This window comes from Oryzias latipes, chromosome 21 (genome assembly GCF_002234675.1).
Source record: "Oryzias latipes chromosome 21, ASM223467v1".
In the NCBI taxonomy this organism is placed as follows: domain Eukaryota; kingdom Metazoa; phylum Chordata; class Actinopteri; order Beloniformes; family Adrianichthyidae; genus Oryzias; species Oryzias latipes.
Genome location: NC_019879.2, coordinates 23,426,225 through 23,442,238, shown reverse-complemented (window position 1 = coordinate 23,442,238; position 16,014 = coordinate 23,426,225). Strand labels below are relative to the sequence as shown.

Below are 16,014 nucleotides of genomic sequence, written 5' to 3'. Positions count from 1 at the left end.
TTTATTTATTTTAAAAGTGTTTCATACACTGCCAAATTCAACGTTGGTCCTACCATTCTAACTTAAGCTTCCATTTTTCCTCAAAATTTACATCTGTATCTTTGGCATGAAACCAAGAATGATCATTAGCTTAATTGAATGAACACTGAAAAACTAAAACAACTTTACATTATTGCATAAACAAAAAGGTTATTTTGGGGAATCTTTGAACTACTAGCATCAGCTAAAATGATAGTTTTGTAAATGTACATTACACATTGTCAAACATATCCTTCCACAACATGGTGACCTCCTCAGGGTTTTTCAGGCTCCACCAGAAAATTCTGCCCGTTTGGAGGATGGGTAGAATAGAAACGTATAGATGCATAAAACTGGTTATTAGGAACATGTCAAAACATAACTACATATGTAAAAGTTATACAAGCTTAAAAAGATTTTTCCACATTTTATTTGGTCCTATTCCTGTCAAGTTAAAGTTTTTTGTCTGCTCAAAGATAGTGTTGATATTGGCTGTCAGTGAAGTTTCTCATTTATCCAGGTGACGTCTTGGTGTTCAGTCCTCTGGACTGAAAATCTATCAACGTTTTCCCACTCATCCCAAGTGGCGCCATCAGTCAGTTGGTATCGGTTTATAAAAAGAAATGTGTTGTAGTTGCAGCACTGAAAAGATATAAACAAAGTATTCGTGCAATAAAATGTTTACAGCACAGATAGGAATACTTCTATAAGATTTTTTGTTTAGCTCTAGCGTTTTTAAATCTTCACTGTCAAATCCAATCTGTCAAAATTTGATTCTTTTTCCTTTTAAATTCATTAAGAACCCTGTGTTGCACACAATACACTTCATCAGTATTTTTATGATTGTTATTGTCCAGTTTTATCCATAGTGTGTAATTGCTTGGTTGTTATTTGGTTGTAATTTTAACATCTTAATACAATTTTCCTTTATGCAGAGATGTACACTGGTCACTCATTTATCGCAGGAGTTTCATTCTAAACATAACCCGCGATTGGTGAATATTTGAGACGTAGCATGTAGCATGTTTCAAGGCTGTAAAATCCCTCACTACACATTTTATACACTTTTCTCAGACAGACATGAACAATTTTCCTTTTTATTACTCTTGCTTAAACTTTCAAAGTTCAAACCTTTCATTGAAAAATCCGGTAACACTTTATATTAAGATTCCTTAACAAGCTTTGTTAGCACATTAACAAGCATTATAAATGAATTTATAGAGTGTTAGGAAGACATTTATTAGTACAATAAGTCTAATAAGGTTTATTAAATTACTTAGTTAACACATTTACAAGCATTATTATTAGGATGTTTTCAAGCTTCTGATGATGCATTTACTGATATTATAGGTGCTTAACAAATGTGTCAGTGTTAATAAGCTTAATAAGATTTATTAACAACCTTTGTTAACAAATTAAGAAGTATTATTATTGTTTGGGGTTCTAGTAAGATATTTATTAGCATTATAGACGCCTGACACAAGCCTAAGTGTTCATAAGCTTAATAAGTTTTATTAACTAACTTAACAAATTAATAGGCTTTATTAATGTGTCAGATGCTAGTAAGATATTTATTAGCATTACAGATGTCTTGCAAATACCTGAAAGTGTTAAAAAGATTTATTAACATCTGAAGTCAGATCATTGTCTTCTAAATCCATATCACTAAACTGCTTATAAGCTTTACAAATGTATTAATTAACTTTGTTAATAGTTTATTGATTGTTTTGCAGCACCTCATCTAAAGTGTGGACGTTTTTTACCACAAAGCATAAAGATTGTAAAAAGAACTTTATGACATTAAAACAAACTAAACATACACAAATCGTTCTGTAAAAGATATATAATAATTTAATTCAGACAAATAATTTTTTTTTAAAAACATATATACTGGTGTTGGATGACTAGCATCATAGCTAAGGATAAAGTATTAGCATCTATCCTGAGTGAAACATTCATTGCAAATCCCATCACCAGGAGACAATTCTCTGCATTCAATGCCAACTGCATTCAATCACTGTTGCCTTGCTTCAAAGTCCACAAGAAAGTTGCACAAGCCAGTCATTTTTGAAGAACGAAGACAATAAACCTACAGGAGCCATGCTAAAGCTAACACGCTAACGACCGACCGGTACAGAATCAAAGATGAGCGGGGCTTTTTTTGTCACCTGTGTGAAAGCAAAGTCTCAGAGGCCATTCAATTGGCTGAAAGTGAGCACGCCATGATGATGGCGAGTTTGATTGACAGATTCATTAGCCAATGGTGACATTAGTTAACCTGCCCATCTTTGATTCATAATCAAAGATTATGAATGGGCAGGTTAGCGTGTTAGCTTTAGCATGGCTCCTGTAGGTTTTTTGCTTTCGGTCTTCAAAAATGACTGGCTTGTGCAACTTTCTTGTGGACTTTGAAGCAAGGCAACAGTGATTGAATGCAGTTGGCATTGAATGCAGAGAATTGTCTCCTGGTGATGGGATTTGCAATGAATGTTTCACTCAGGATAGATGCTACTTTATCCTTATTAGTTATGATGCTAGTCATCCAACAACAGTATATATGTTTTAAAAAATTTTATTTGTCTGAATTAAATTATTATATATCTTTTACAGAACGATTTGTGTATGTTTAGTTTGTTTTAATGTCATAAAGTTCTTTTTACAATCTTTATGCTTTGTGGTTGTTTGTGCTAAAAAACATCCACACTTTAGATGAGGTGCTGCAAAACAATTAATAAACTATTAACAAAGTTAATTAATACATTTGTAAAGCTTATAAGCAGTTTAGTAATATGGATTTAGAAGACAATGGTCTGACTTTAGATGTTAATAAATCTTATTAACACTTTCAAATATTTGCAAGACATCTATAATGCTAATAAATATATTACTAGCATCTGACACATTAATAAAGCCTATTAATTTGTTAAGTAAGTTAATAAAACTTATTAAGCTTATGAACACTTAGGCTTGTGTCAGGCGTCTATAATGCTAATAAATATTTTACTAGAACCCCAAACAATAATAATACTTCTTAATTTGTTAACAAAGGTTGTTAATAAATCTTATTAAGCTTATTAACACTGACACATTTGTTAAGCACCTATAATATCAGTAAATGCATCATTAGCATCTTAAAAACATCCTAATAATAATGTTTGTAAATGTGTTAACTAAGTAATTTAATAAACCTTATTAGACTTATTGTACTAATAAATGTCTTCCTAACACTCTATAAATTCATTTATAATGCTTGTTAATGTGCTAACAAAGCTTGTTAAGGAATCTTAATATAAAGTGTTACCAAAAATCCTTTTCATTGCAGAATGAAAACAAAGATTTGATCACCATTTAAGTTTTATGTAAATTTTGCAAACTGAATGCATCCTTTACAGGAGACCTAACAAGAGATTTGTTGACAATGGTCAACAGCCGATCAAGATATTTACAGTGCACTGTAAAATAATAATAATAATTAAAAACAAGCAATACAATAAAGTAGTACTTTATTGATCCCCTAGGAAAATTAATCATTGCATAAGAAATTGTACTGAAAAATACTGTAAAACAGCTTGAATGTGAAAGGTGAACCACGATATAGCGAGGGAACACTATTTGCATATTACTACAAGGGAAATTATTGATACCTGGTTCCCTTTTTTTTATAGGCTATATCTCTATCAGATTTGCAACACATCTTGCAGAGATTCCTCCAATGCTCAAATCCAAAGCTTTGCCCTTCCGTTTTATTTATTTAATTATTTTTGGGGATTTGCTTCATTAACAGGCAATGGCAGTCATCATTCATGGAGAAACGAGATGAATCTCACAATCTCACTCATGGACTGAAGCTGATGCCACGAAGGAAATGCTACGTTTCACATGTGTCAATACATTAACAAGGCACATTGGCCCCATTACACTCAAAGCTGGTTTGCTCTCTAGGGAACAGGGCCGGCAGGGGAAGGCAGCCTTGCAGATGATTCCTCTGTTCTCCACAGAGCATAGCTTTCCTTTAATCTTCTCCCTTTTCAAACTTCTTCTGTCGTCGCCTTGGGCAAATCCCTTGCACAAACTCGCCACTGTTTCATCAATATTCTGTCGTTCCTTTTTGTGTCCTCACCACAGGATCGTCGTGTGATAAATTTTGCTCTCTATGATAAACCATATTGCCAAGCTGTGCAGTTATCATGGGACGCAGCAAATGGTCTCAGGCTGTAAAATGTAAAACGGGCCACTGAACATGACCTAGAATGCAGTTCAATAGTAATGGGAATTCTCACTCATGAACATTACATGACCAGATCTTTCCCAAGAATCTGTTATTTACAGACAAATGTATAGTTGGGCGTGTTGCACAACAGCTGTGTTATGACTCAAGACTAATGATGCGTCACTTCTATCGTGTCCTAAATCACACGGGACGACAGCATAGTTTTGTTAGATTAAGAAGCAGCTCTTTTGTTGTCTTAATGCCTTTTTTATCTTCTGATCCTTTTTAAAAATGATCAAATCGGATCAAATCGACTCAGAGTAATCATTGTCTTTTGCTGCCTTTGTGGTTTATTTTTAGGGGAAAAAACATGTTTCATGTTTATATGTCAAAGATTCATCATCACTTTAAATTAAAGCTATGAGCTTTCCCTACAACAATTATGAAAAACACAATGAAAAAAAGTGTGTCCTCAGATTGGCACAGAGATTGCTCTCTGTATTCATTTTATCATCTACTGATCCAAATGCAATTGCATTAATGCACAAACATAATGTGCAGCATGAGTTTTTCAGTCTCTTGGCGCTAAGTAATTGATAGTTTTCCATTTTTGTCATGTCCAGAGTCTCATCCAATAAGGTAATAAGATAAATTGCAGTGCAATTCTTAATTTTGAGATATGTTTCCCTCATGTGCAGTAAGAGTGGCGTAATGACAGTCTGACTTTGTTGTCAATGGAATAAACAAGAAAATCCCTGCTGAGGTCGATGCTTTGCGGACAAGTCGAGTCATGTTAGAGTCTTGCAACAGGAAATTTATCCTTGGACATATTCAAAGCAAAACAAGATGAAAAAGCATGAGAGCTTGCTAAATCATTCCAAAAATAGATTTATTTTGAACATACAGTGTAGCCCAGCAATAGAAGACTGAACTCCATGATGTCATCTATTCAGTCCACAGTTTACATGTGGTTGTGCTGTTTTTTCTGTCTTGTCTCCACTATTGTTAGAGCCACACAGTAAACAGTTTGAGATTTCCCTTACTTGGTGAAGAAATATGGCCTTTACAGATCTCTGTTTACTGGATGAGAAATGAAAACATACTTATAATGGTTATAAAAAAGGTTCCACTTAGGTTTGAAACACTAGATTTAACACAGTTATTTAAAATCCCACTCCAATCGTCTTTCTTTCTATTATAAAAGGATTCCTAGCAATCTTTTAATTATGATTATGCCGTTTTTAGCCAAAAATCAAGGACATAGTTTCTGCAGAGCGACAGTAGTTAATCAGAAATTCACCTCTGAGTCTGACTGTTGGCGCAGAATAAGCCTGGCCTTATTTCCTCCTAATCCCTTTGTTAACACGCTCTCCTGCTGACTTACAGCCCCTCACACCCTAAACCTAACATCACTGGTGCAACAAAAATGGCAAGCAAAATTGGAGCATTCCAGCCGTACAGTTTTGATTCAGATGCCAACTGCAAACGTGGATCTATTCATCTACAGGTGGATGCATCATAGTGAGGCAGAGCAGGGAACTGGTGGCCCGCCTATTGTATTTTCTAAATCACAGATGTTTGTTTCTTTTTTTTCAAATTACTTTTCTGCGTCTGCTCCCGATTCACTGCGATTTGAATAAAGAAAATACTCCGAAATACAATTTTAATCTTAATTTTCTTACTATATGTCCTCCATGATGAGAACAATGCTAAACGAACATGTTTAAAAACCCCAAAACACAATTTTTTAACAAGGTCTTCATCTTTTCGATATTTGCTGCTGTGGCAGTTTGAAAAGTTGTTTGGGTTCAACTCTGTCAACCTTATGACTCAATCAAGAATATGATGAAGAGGCAGAGTTATTTTCACCGTGGCCTTTCTCCTGGTGAGAATGTTTTCAGTCATTCCTCAGAGTGGTCACTTCGGAGCGACTGTGGCGTGGTCCTGGAATGAGCCGAACCAACTCCCTGACCTCTGTAATTGAGATGCAGGATGAATCCTGCATTTGTATCAAATGAAAAACCAATTTTAGTGCAGACGGGGAGAGTGGTTGCCAGAGAAAACAAGTTGATAAAGGACTTGTGTGCCCCTTGTGGTTTAAGTGGCGGGACCTGTTGGAGAGTCTATGATTAGATAGAACTCAAATTTGCAGCAGAACACAGAAAGAGGCTCATTGTCAACAAGTCAGAGGCGTTTTTTAGCAAGCTTGAAGAAAAGCCATTGGGGAGGCTGACTATTGTAGATTAGCTTCAACAACGCCTTGACTGCAGTACATTTTCTGGGTAAAAAGTTAGAGATTCTGACCACATCTTTTTTTTTTCTCTTTGAAAGGCATGTCCAGGCTTCGTCCCACAGCTTAAGCCCCTGACATTGTGCCGTTGCCAGGAGTGTGACTGCAGCTTCAAAGCAAGCGACACATCAGATTTTGATCAGAGAATAGGCGCGGGTGTCTGCAAACCAGTGGTGAAAGCACAGATGCTCTGTAGTTGTTGTTTTTTTTATCCCCGCTGCAGTAGCAGAGACCTATGGTCTGCACGTCGCCACAAACAAGCAAAACAGATGATGACTATCATGATAAATATTTTGAGCTTCTGTGAATACAAAGCCCACTAACACCGTTATCTATTGATAAAACCAATCACTATAAGAAAGTATACAGTCCATACCCATATATATTTATTAAACTTTCCCTGTTTTTAAGACTTTTGCACATTTTTTGACCTTTTCATTGATTTGTTTTTTGGGGATTTATACATTTTTAGTTTATCTTTACATGTTTGATCTTTGTTATAAAAGATAATATACAGTTTGATTTATTTGTGATTTTTAAGTAAAAAATGATTCATTTGCTCCTTTGAATTGAGTTTTGTCTAATATATAAAATATAAAATATTTCTTAAAAGAAGAAACGTGGGTTGTGCTAAAAAGAGGGAAATCTAGTATTGCCTCAAAACCAGTTTTAAAGATAAATTAGAAGAGAAAATTCCGCAGCAGAGAAAAAACAAACTCAAAAATGCCACAGACCACACTAAATCTAAATCAAACAACTGATTTAAAAAAAGTCACACTTTTATTGTCATTGTTAGAAAATGAAGCAATAAAGATAAAAAAAAGATATTGAAATCCAGACTGTGTGCATGTACAGTCACATGTAATACTAAAATATTTTACAAACTCGTGATACACACGATAGAAATGAAAAGTTTTGTGTAATTTGTCCAAAAAATATATATTTGATCACCATTTTTATCAACATTAGCAAGGATGAAATATCTACAGTCTGGCCCAGGGACAAAGGTGATGTCCTTTGTCCCTGGGCCAGACTGTAGATATTCAATCATACACAAATCCAATCATACACAACAATATTTTATACATTCAAAATAATCTATCAAGTTCCTTTGGGTATCAAGTTGTAATGGCAAAAGGAAAGCATCTCAAACGTATTTTAATTTCTGTGTGGAACACAAATTCTTTCATAGTTGGAGTATCACTTTTATGTAAAAATTGAGTTTTTTAGCATTAGAGTCAATCAGAATTTGCTCCCTTCTGACATCAGCCTCCACTGGTAATTTGAAGAACTGCAGCGTTGCGTACTTTTTGGTTTGTATTAAACTTTGTAAAGGTAAAAGTCTATTACCTGGAAAAAAAAAAGAAGAGTATTGGTGATAATTTAATGTGTGTGTGTGATTTGGCAAAATTGCTGGCAGTAAAGAACTACCATTGAAAATCAAAACAAGAAAATTAAGCTTACTTAAATAATCCTCCTTCAAATGCTGCTTGTTTTGTTAGCTGAGCTTCTGGAATCCTCCTCAAAATAACAACATTGGAGAATCGTACTGTGAGAATTGCACTGAGAAGGCTGAGCACACACAGCAAATCCCTGGAGAGAAAGCCAAGGTTTTCCTCACAGATCACATGGGTCAGCTAGCCATGAAACCTTCACTTTCACTCAGCACTGAGGTAACAGAAAGAGAGCAAAGAGAGGGGAAAACATGCAGCTTCATGGCAAAGAGGCACATAGGAAGAGAAAGGCGCCATGAAATTATTTATGGTTCGCGACAAGAGGACATGTGGAGCATAAGAAAAGAAATCAAAAGCACAACTTGGTGCTTTTCTGTGTCTGTCCCCCTCAACACATTTAAAGCGTGCTTATTTACACTGTTAGCATACAGTAGTGTGTGAAAGACTGGACTGCTACAGAAATGAAAAGCTAAAATTTCATTAAAAGCCAAATCTGAAGCAAAAGATGATCATTTTTGTGGGTTTTGTTTTTGCTGAAACAAATCCAAAAAATCATTTTTGCACTGCGCAACATGATTTTTTTTTCAGATAAAAAGAAATAAAGATTGAAGGAAGTTAAAAATGTTTTGAATAATCAATATTTCTATAGACATTTTTACTCATTTATTTAGGAATGCATTTTCAATCTTTTGTACAAAGTTTAATTGTTTAAAATAATTCTGTGGCATAGAGGTGGTGCATCTTATCACTGACTTGATGCAGAAAACAGCACTGATTCATTTCTGTCTGAAAAAGGAAAGTTAGGTGAAGTAAAGCTTTGTCTCTTCAAATTTTGTTTCTTTAAATCTGACTTTTTTCTTACAACATTTCTAAGTTTTTTACAGGAGAAAATCCTGTTAGTGCTTTAACTTGGCATTTGTGCTAAGAGGTGGATTGTGGAAAGTTTTGCGCAAGTAGAGTAGAACAAGAAGTGGCAGTATGTCAAAATGGAGAAAACAAAAGAAAGCTAACAGCTGGTAAAAATGAGATTTCTTTATGGCAAACTGGTGATAAGCTTATAGGTTATTACATCTACACATAACATAATTCCATCTAGTCGTATATATACTTTGTAAAAATCCAGTAAGTATATCAAAAGTTATAAAAAAGTTATAAAAAAGTTATAAAGTTATAAAAAATGAGGGAAATATAAATAAATAGACAAAAAAGTTCCAATTACAAGAAGGAAAATAGTGGCGAAAACGTTATTCCTTAGATAGATGCGAACATCTTTTTGATACTGATAATTTTCCTTTTTCTTTTTTACAAACCACAGCTAAAAAGTTGCTGCTAAAAAATGACAATTGTTTTTCAGAGAGATGTCACGATGCCAATACCAACATAAATACTGTACATATATTGTCATTCATAGAGCTCATTCATTTTAAAGATTTGATCCATTTTGTAATTTGTGGTTGACGATGCGATACATAGTCAATATTGGTTAATTTTGAATTACCTTAGCCAAAAATTCAACCAGAGTGACTTTCCACATCAAAATAATTCAAAGGGAACATTGTTGGAACATTCTACCACACTGTATGGTCACATGTCTTTGCTAAATTCTTCGTGTTTCCACACATTGGACTGGAATGATCATTTTTTGCTTCCGTCACGTGTTTTGTTAACTTTGATGACACTTGGTCGTTTTTACATTATAGTGAAATAAACCCACCGTGCAAAATATCGATATTATCAATTTGTTTCATTTTGAAATGATTTTAATGGTTTGGGTCGATCTGATTTTAAACTCACCTGAGACGGATCAATCTGGTTGGAACGTAGGACTATAAATCGATTCATCGATTATGTCGATTGATTGTTACATCCTTAATAGTGTACTCATGTTTTATGCCCTTCTAGCCCTATTACTGAACATTTTGGTGGTTAAATCAAGTTATATGTCTCTTCTTTCTTCCAGCACTTTATTTGCTTTTGACATTAATATCATATTTAAAGTCTTATTTCTTAAATAAGTGTTTTATCTGCAGTGGACAACGTTTAAATTTCCTCTGCATGCAGTGAACCAGAGAGGAACTCTGACAGGGAAAAAAAACTGATAGTTACAAGGTGGATGGCAGAAAATCAAGTTTTTCTTTTTTGCCATCTGCAACAAGTCAAACCCCAAGAATTTCATAGTGGTTTGAGTGAAAACTGTCTTGTGGATTTTTGTACCACAAAACTTTTGCATCAGATAGTTATGCACTTTGTCACTACATTTTCTCAACCAAAGAACTTATCTTGGCTCAGCCATCACAATTCCTCCCTGACTGTGCAAACCAAGATGGGGTTGACTTCTGTGTGTTACAGGTTTAACAATGACTATATGTCTGTTGGGATGACAATATGATTGATCACATTTACTGCAAAACAAAAGCATCTGAATGCCGTCCTGTGCTTAAAAAGAAAAAACCCTAATGGAAGTAGACGGTCTTTGCTTTTAACCTGCTTATTTACATGTCAACACCTATTTTTCTCATTAGTTGTGAAATATCTGAACAACACTTAAAAGTGTGTGTTTGACATCAATGAGCTTCTCGACACTTTCTGCGTACTTGACAAACCAACACCGAAAATATCTGCGCTATACATGTCTTTTTAAACATTTGCCTTGTTTTGACAGCACCTCTGATGCGTTCAGATTCAAATGCAGGCAGGGTTTCATTGCGGTTCCTAAAGCAGAATGCTTGTATCAGCTCTCTTGTCAGCTCTCGTTACGGACGGAAAGTATCAGGCACTAATGCCATTTTTAAAGTCATCAGCAACCGCAGCAGCTATGACATATCATGATAACAGTCATTTGTTAGGATGTCAGGGAAAACAAATAGAAAGTAATATCCTGCTTTTCAAGGGAGAGAGATGGGGAAGTGCTGTGCCTGTGATCTTCATTGTGGTTGTAATGAGGATGTCACAGCTGTCAGTGCTGTAATAGGTAGCTGATTATCTTAAGAATCGCCTTCATGCTTTTGCACATTTTTGGATTCAGTAAAACCAAAAAAGTGCTCTGCTATTTTGTTTGAAAATTCCAGAGATGTTTGGCTACTTTTTTTATTCTTTCATCACAAAAGGCCTCCTCCCTATATTTGTGTAATCTATGCCTAACAAAGTTGAAGAGCGATGGGAAAAATAATCATCACAAACATGGCTATCTCTGAATCTTCCTGTTTAGATTTGGTTGCCTCTTTTTTTTTTGCTGCATAGTGCCATCTTGTGTTCATAGTAGGACATTGCATCTGTTTAGTGTTGTGTTATAGTAAGACGCATACAGAAAAAACACATTCAGGCCTGTAAGCGCACATTTTTGCAGTGTGAACATTTTCACTCATTTCCCTTTCTTTTTTTAACATTTTTTGTGTTTCAAATACATACATTTTGTTTTATTTTACTAATTTATTGTCTAATTGACTGCTCTTTAGCCTCATGAATATATTCAGATGTGATATAGAATACTCAATTTTATCTATAAAAAAAGTTCTTCATCCCACATTCAGAGATAACTGTAACTTGACATGTTTTGAATTATCTCAAGCATTACTGTACCATGCATAATTGAGGTGCTGGTCCCATTTTTACAGTGCTAATGAGTACACTTTTCCTTGGAAAAACTCCCACTTTTCCCACCTGCCTTTGCCAACAGATCCCAAGGTGAAATGTGCATCTTTTACTTATTAAACTAAACTTAAGGTGTGATGTTTAGTCAAACATTGCCAGTCAATCGCTGAGAAGTGAGTGCAGCCGTGACCCTCTGGGCAGAATCAGAGCTGCAGAAGTGCTTTGGCATCAGTGTGACAGGATTAACACATCAAAAGCAGTGTCGGGGCCTACAGCAGCGTCGCGCAGTCTCTACAGCACCTTTCATGTTCTGCTCAGGTTCACTACAATTTCACGTAAGCCAGCAGCAAGTCAGACGGAAAAAGATAATGGGGGGGCCCAAGCTGCTGCTATCGAGCTTTACCTCAGCCTCAGTAAAACATGTCAAATTCAGTGTTTGATGAAAGATTGGAGTTCAACAGGATCAAGTCAGGAAACGATATCTGACTTTGTCACATGGCCATGATGGAAAGGCACGTTGCAGGCTGACATTCAGGCTGAAATTATGGCTGCAAGCATGTGTGCTTCCACTCTTCATTGACACACACTCTGGATAATCAGGGCAGAAGGAAAATGAAGCCCAGGAGAGCACAAGTGAAGATGTGTTAGGGTGTGTAATCACAGATATAATGTGGTAATAAGAAAAGTTGGGGTAGTTTCAGTATAAATGTATTAATGAGATAGAATAACAGCTGCTGTAAGCATAACAATTGTTAGCATAACAATATTCTAAATGCATTTTTTATTTCTTATGAAAAACTTGTCATTAAAGACAAACTGATGGAAAATCTTGTTTTTCTTAGATGTTTTAATATGTTCTTGTGGCATTTTTCTGATGACAGAGGACATATATAAAAAATTTGTCCCAAAAATTGCATTTCTTAGAACTACTTCAATCACATTGTTGTGACGCTTGGTAATTATGTTGGGCGGGCCACAAGCTCCCTGCTTCCAGCGCTCAGTAACAAGAATGGGAAGGGGGGCGGGGTTGCTCTACGCCAACGGTCCCGTCCACAATTCTGAGCTGAATTTCTAATGAACTCGACACAGCGGTTGTTGTTTTTTTTTGTTTTTGTTTTTTGTGAAAACTCCATAACCTTACTTAAAAGACAGCTGAGAACACTTTTAAAATCTCTCAAAAGACAACTGGAGCTGGACTTTGTAGGAATGTAGGAAAACAGTTTGAGTTGAACTGCATTTTATCAAATAGTACAATCTCAGTCTAGTTTGCTTTGAATGCAAATAGAGATAATTTTGCTGTCTAAAGTAGTTTTTTTTCATTTTTCATTTATTTATTTGGTCCTTTCATGAAAATTGATGTTCAAATGTTTACATGTTTCTCTTGCATATTGAACATTTTCATGATTGGAAGGGAGCAGAATTGAAGAACACAATTCTTATAATTATCTGCTCCCAGGTAGTTTTAGGCTCTAGACCTGAGGTGGATTGAAATAAACAATAAAAACTAAAACTATAATCAGAAGGTTCAAAAGAAAATAGTTCTTGGTCATTTTAGCTTGGGATGTTGCTAAAGAGTTTGGGGACCCAGACAGAAAACGCACAATTGGACCCAGTCAAAAAAAGAAAAAAAATGTAACTTTTTATATATATATATATATATATATATATATATATATATATATATATATATATATATATATATATATATATATAAAATTACATTTTTTTTCTATATTTCCCCAAAAATATTAAATTTAAATAAGTATAACTCAGACAAACTGCCTTATTTATTTTGACTACTCTAGCTTATTTTAAAACATATAATAAGGCAATATAAATAAAAGGTGGGTGAGTAGCTGTTTAGAAGCCTGCACCGCTCTGTCATTGTCATTTTATAAAATCTTTCAATTTTCACTACTGAAGTGATTGACTTCAGGAATCCTGAATCTTTTGCTGTTTAGTCTGTGAGGTGGCAGCACTTCAGATCAAAACAGTGTGTTTTATATATGGTCAGTAAACTGTGACTCCATCAATTCCAATCTGATAAACCTGCCACTAAGGAGGAAGTTAGACACCTGCATTATTTGTCTGGACTAACTAGCCTGGTCTTTGTTCAGGTGATCGACATTAAAGAGCAGCTGAAGCTGTTCAAGAACTTTTGGTCCAACCTCCCTGAGGCGATATGTGTGGAGTACAAAGTGACTGCTGGGAATGTAAGTGAGGACGAGTGCTGGAATGGACACACCAAGAGCAGGTACGGACATGAAAAGACCTGAAAGGGCTCACAGAGTGCTTGGAGGTTTTGGCAGGTTGTCTGGAAGTGCATCACAAAAAGCAAAAGCCATAAGATAGAACTTTATTTCTATAATCCAAATCAATCCAGATCAATTAAGACAGATTATATTAATTGTATGCTAATAGAATTTAAAAGTTACAAACCGATACATCAAAGGGTTTTTAGGGTATTTAATACTTAGCAAGCAAAGAGCAACAGTGGAGAAAACTTCATTTTTTTTATATAAATGTATGAAATTTGTCTTCCTTTTTCATATTGTAGGTACTTTCCTGAAGTGGTAAAAGACGGCCTCACCAGCCAGGTGAACAACCCTGAGGTGGACGTGGACATCACACGTCCAGATACCATCATCCGTCAGCAGATCATGGCCCTGCGGGTTGTGACCAACAAGTTAAAAAACGCTTACAATGGAAATGATATTACCTTTCAAGACTCTAGTAAGAGTTTTCCCTTTTTACAAAAAAAAGCACAAATTAGATTTTTTTAAACCCCAGAAAAGATTAAGTAATTTTTGCAGTTGAGGCTAATAGTTGCCGAATTCAGTGGGGTTTTCAAAAAGTCAGATGATAAAAGTAAAGGAGGGACATTTTCTTTACAAATCTGCTTTTAAAATAAGACTGTTAAAAGTTTTTAAAAAAAATCAGTCACAAACAGCAAACATAGTGAATACACACAATTTTCAAATTCTTATATTAGTTGTAAAAAAAAAGAAGTAAACAATTGTAAAATCCTGTGTGTGAGTGTGTGGTGTGCTTAAGTGTAAATGTTGTATATGTCACAGTAAAAAGAATATAAATAGAAGAAAAATAATTAAAACAACATCAAAACAAACATTTTGAGCTTTGCAAATTCTGACATTGTGCAAGAATACCTTTTACTTTTTGATTTATATTTCTTCTCTTGACAATTTCCCTATGTATTAATCTACCAACTAACATACAAAGTAAAAACTCATCAACATTTCAAGAGAAAATTAAATTCCACTTAAAAAAGGACAAACTTTGGCTGAACACCCAAAGATCACTTTTATTTTGCTTTTTTTTTTCATAAAATATGAAACTAAACTGCAGATTTATGTTTGTTGCAGTATTTCAAAGATTTGCTTTAGTTAACATTAAATTGCAAACTGAACAAATCAAATCGGCGTGAATATATGTGTTTGTTTCTCTTTGTGTCTACTGTTTAGTCCACGAATCAAAAGACCACTGTGAGATTTAAGAACTTTCTTTACATATTAAACTAAAACACCTACTAATGCCAATAAATGTCTTATAAATGTCTCAAAAAGTCTTTACACAGCTAAGAAACGCTTTATAAGCAGCATAATAACACTTAGAAAGCATTAGTGAGACATTTACAAATGTTAAGGAATGTCTTATAATTGTCCTATAAAGACTTAAGAGACATTGTTAATTCCCTAAAGTTAGTGTATTTCTGAATAGAGCATGCGTGTTCTCCCTGTTCATGCGTAGGTTTTCTCCAGGCATCCCGGCTTCCTACCACAGTCCAAAAACATGCTTCATGGGTTAATTGGTTACTCTAAAGCAGGGGTGTCAAACTCCAGGCTTTGAGGGCCGACCTCCTGCTGGTTTTCCAGAATTCCTGCCTCGTCTGCTGCGGATTACCTGAATCAGGTGTGTTTAGCCAATAAGGAGCTTCAACGGCAGGTTGCTGGGAAAACATGTTTGACACCGGCCCCTTAGGGCCTGGATTCTGACACCCCTGCTCTAAAGTGTCCCTAGGTGTGAGTGTGTGCGGCTGTGATTGTGTGCCCTGCAACAGACCTGTCCAGGGTGTACCCCGCCTCCGCCCAGTAGTGACCAGGACAGGCTCCGGCAACTCCATGACCCCAAAAGGGATCAAGTGAATTAGGAAGATGGATAGATGGACAGAGTTACCAAATATAATGCTTTAACTTAAATGGTCATGTTAACAGTGCTGAGGGGGAACTGTAGCGTCAAAGGAGTTTCCTGTAACCTTCATGCTCATAACTCCAAAATTCTCCTGCTGCCTAAACCTAAAAGACTTATTTACAATTAATTGTTTCAATACATTTTTAGTTCTAACGCGTAACAGTTTTGCAGATTAAACTTGTGAATTTAGTAAAACAAAAGCAGACAGAACCACAACTGAAGGGAGGTATATTGTACTACAT

General features: G+C 35.3%; 1 protein-coding gene across 2 annotated transcripts in view; it reads left to right on the top strand.

The window, feature by feature from the left end:
• LOC101167256 (glypican-6) overlaps nt 1-16,014 on the top strand; it is a 117,981-nt gene that overhangs the window by 99,732 nt on the left and 2,235 nt on the right. For both annotated transcript variants that reach the window (XM_023950522.1, XM_023950523.1), the window contains 2 exons: nt 13,681-13,817; nt 14,121-14,296. In XM_023950522.1, coding sequence (XP_023806290.1) covers nt 13,681-13,817; nt 14,121-14,296 — 313 coding nt within the window. The remainder of the gene's footprint in view (nt 1-13,680; nt 13,818-14,120; nt 14,297-16,014) is intronic.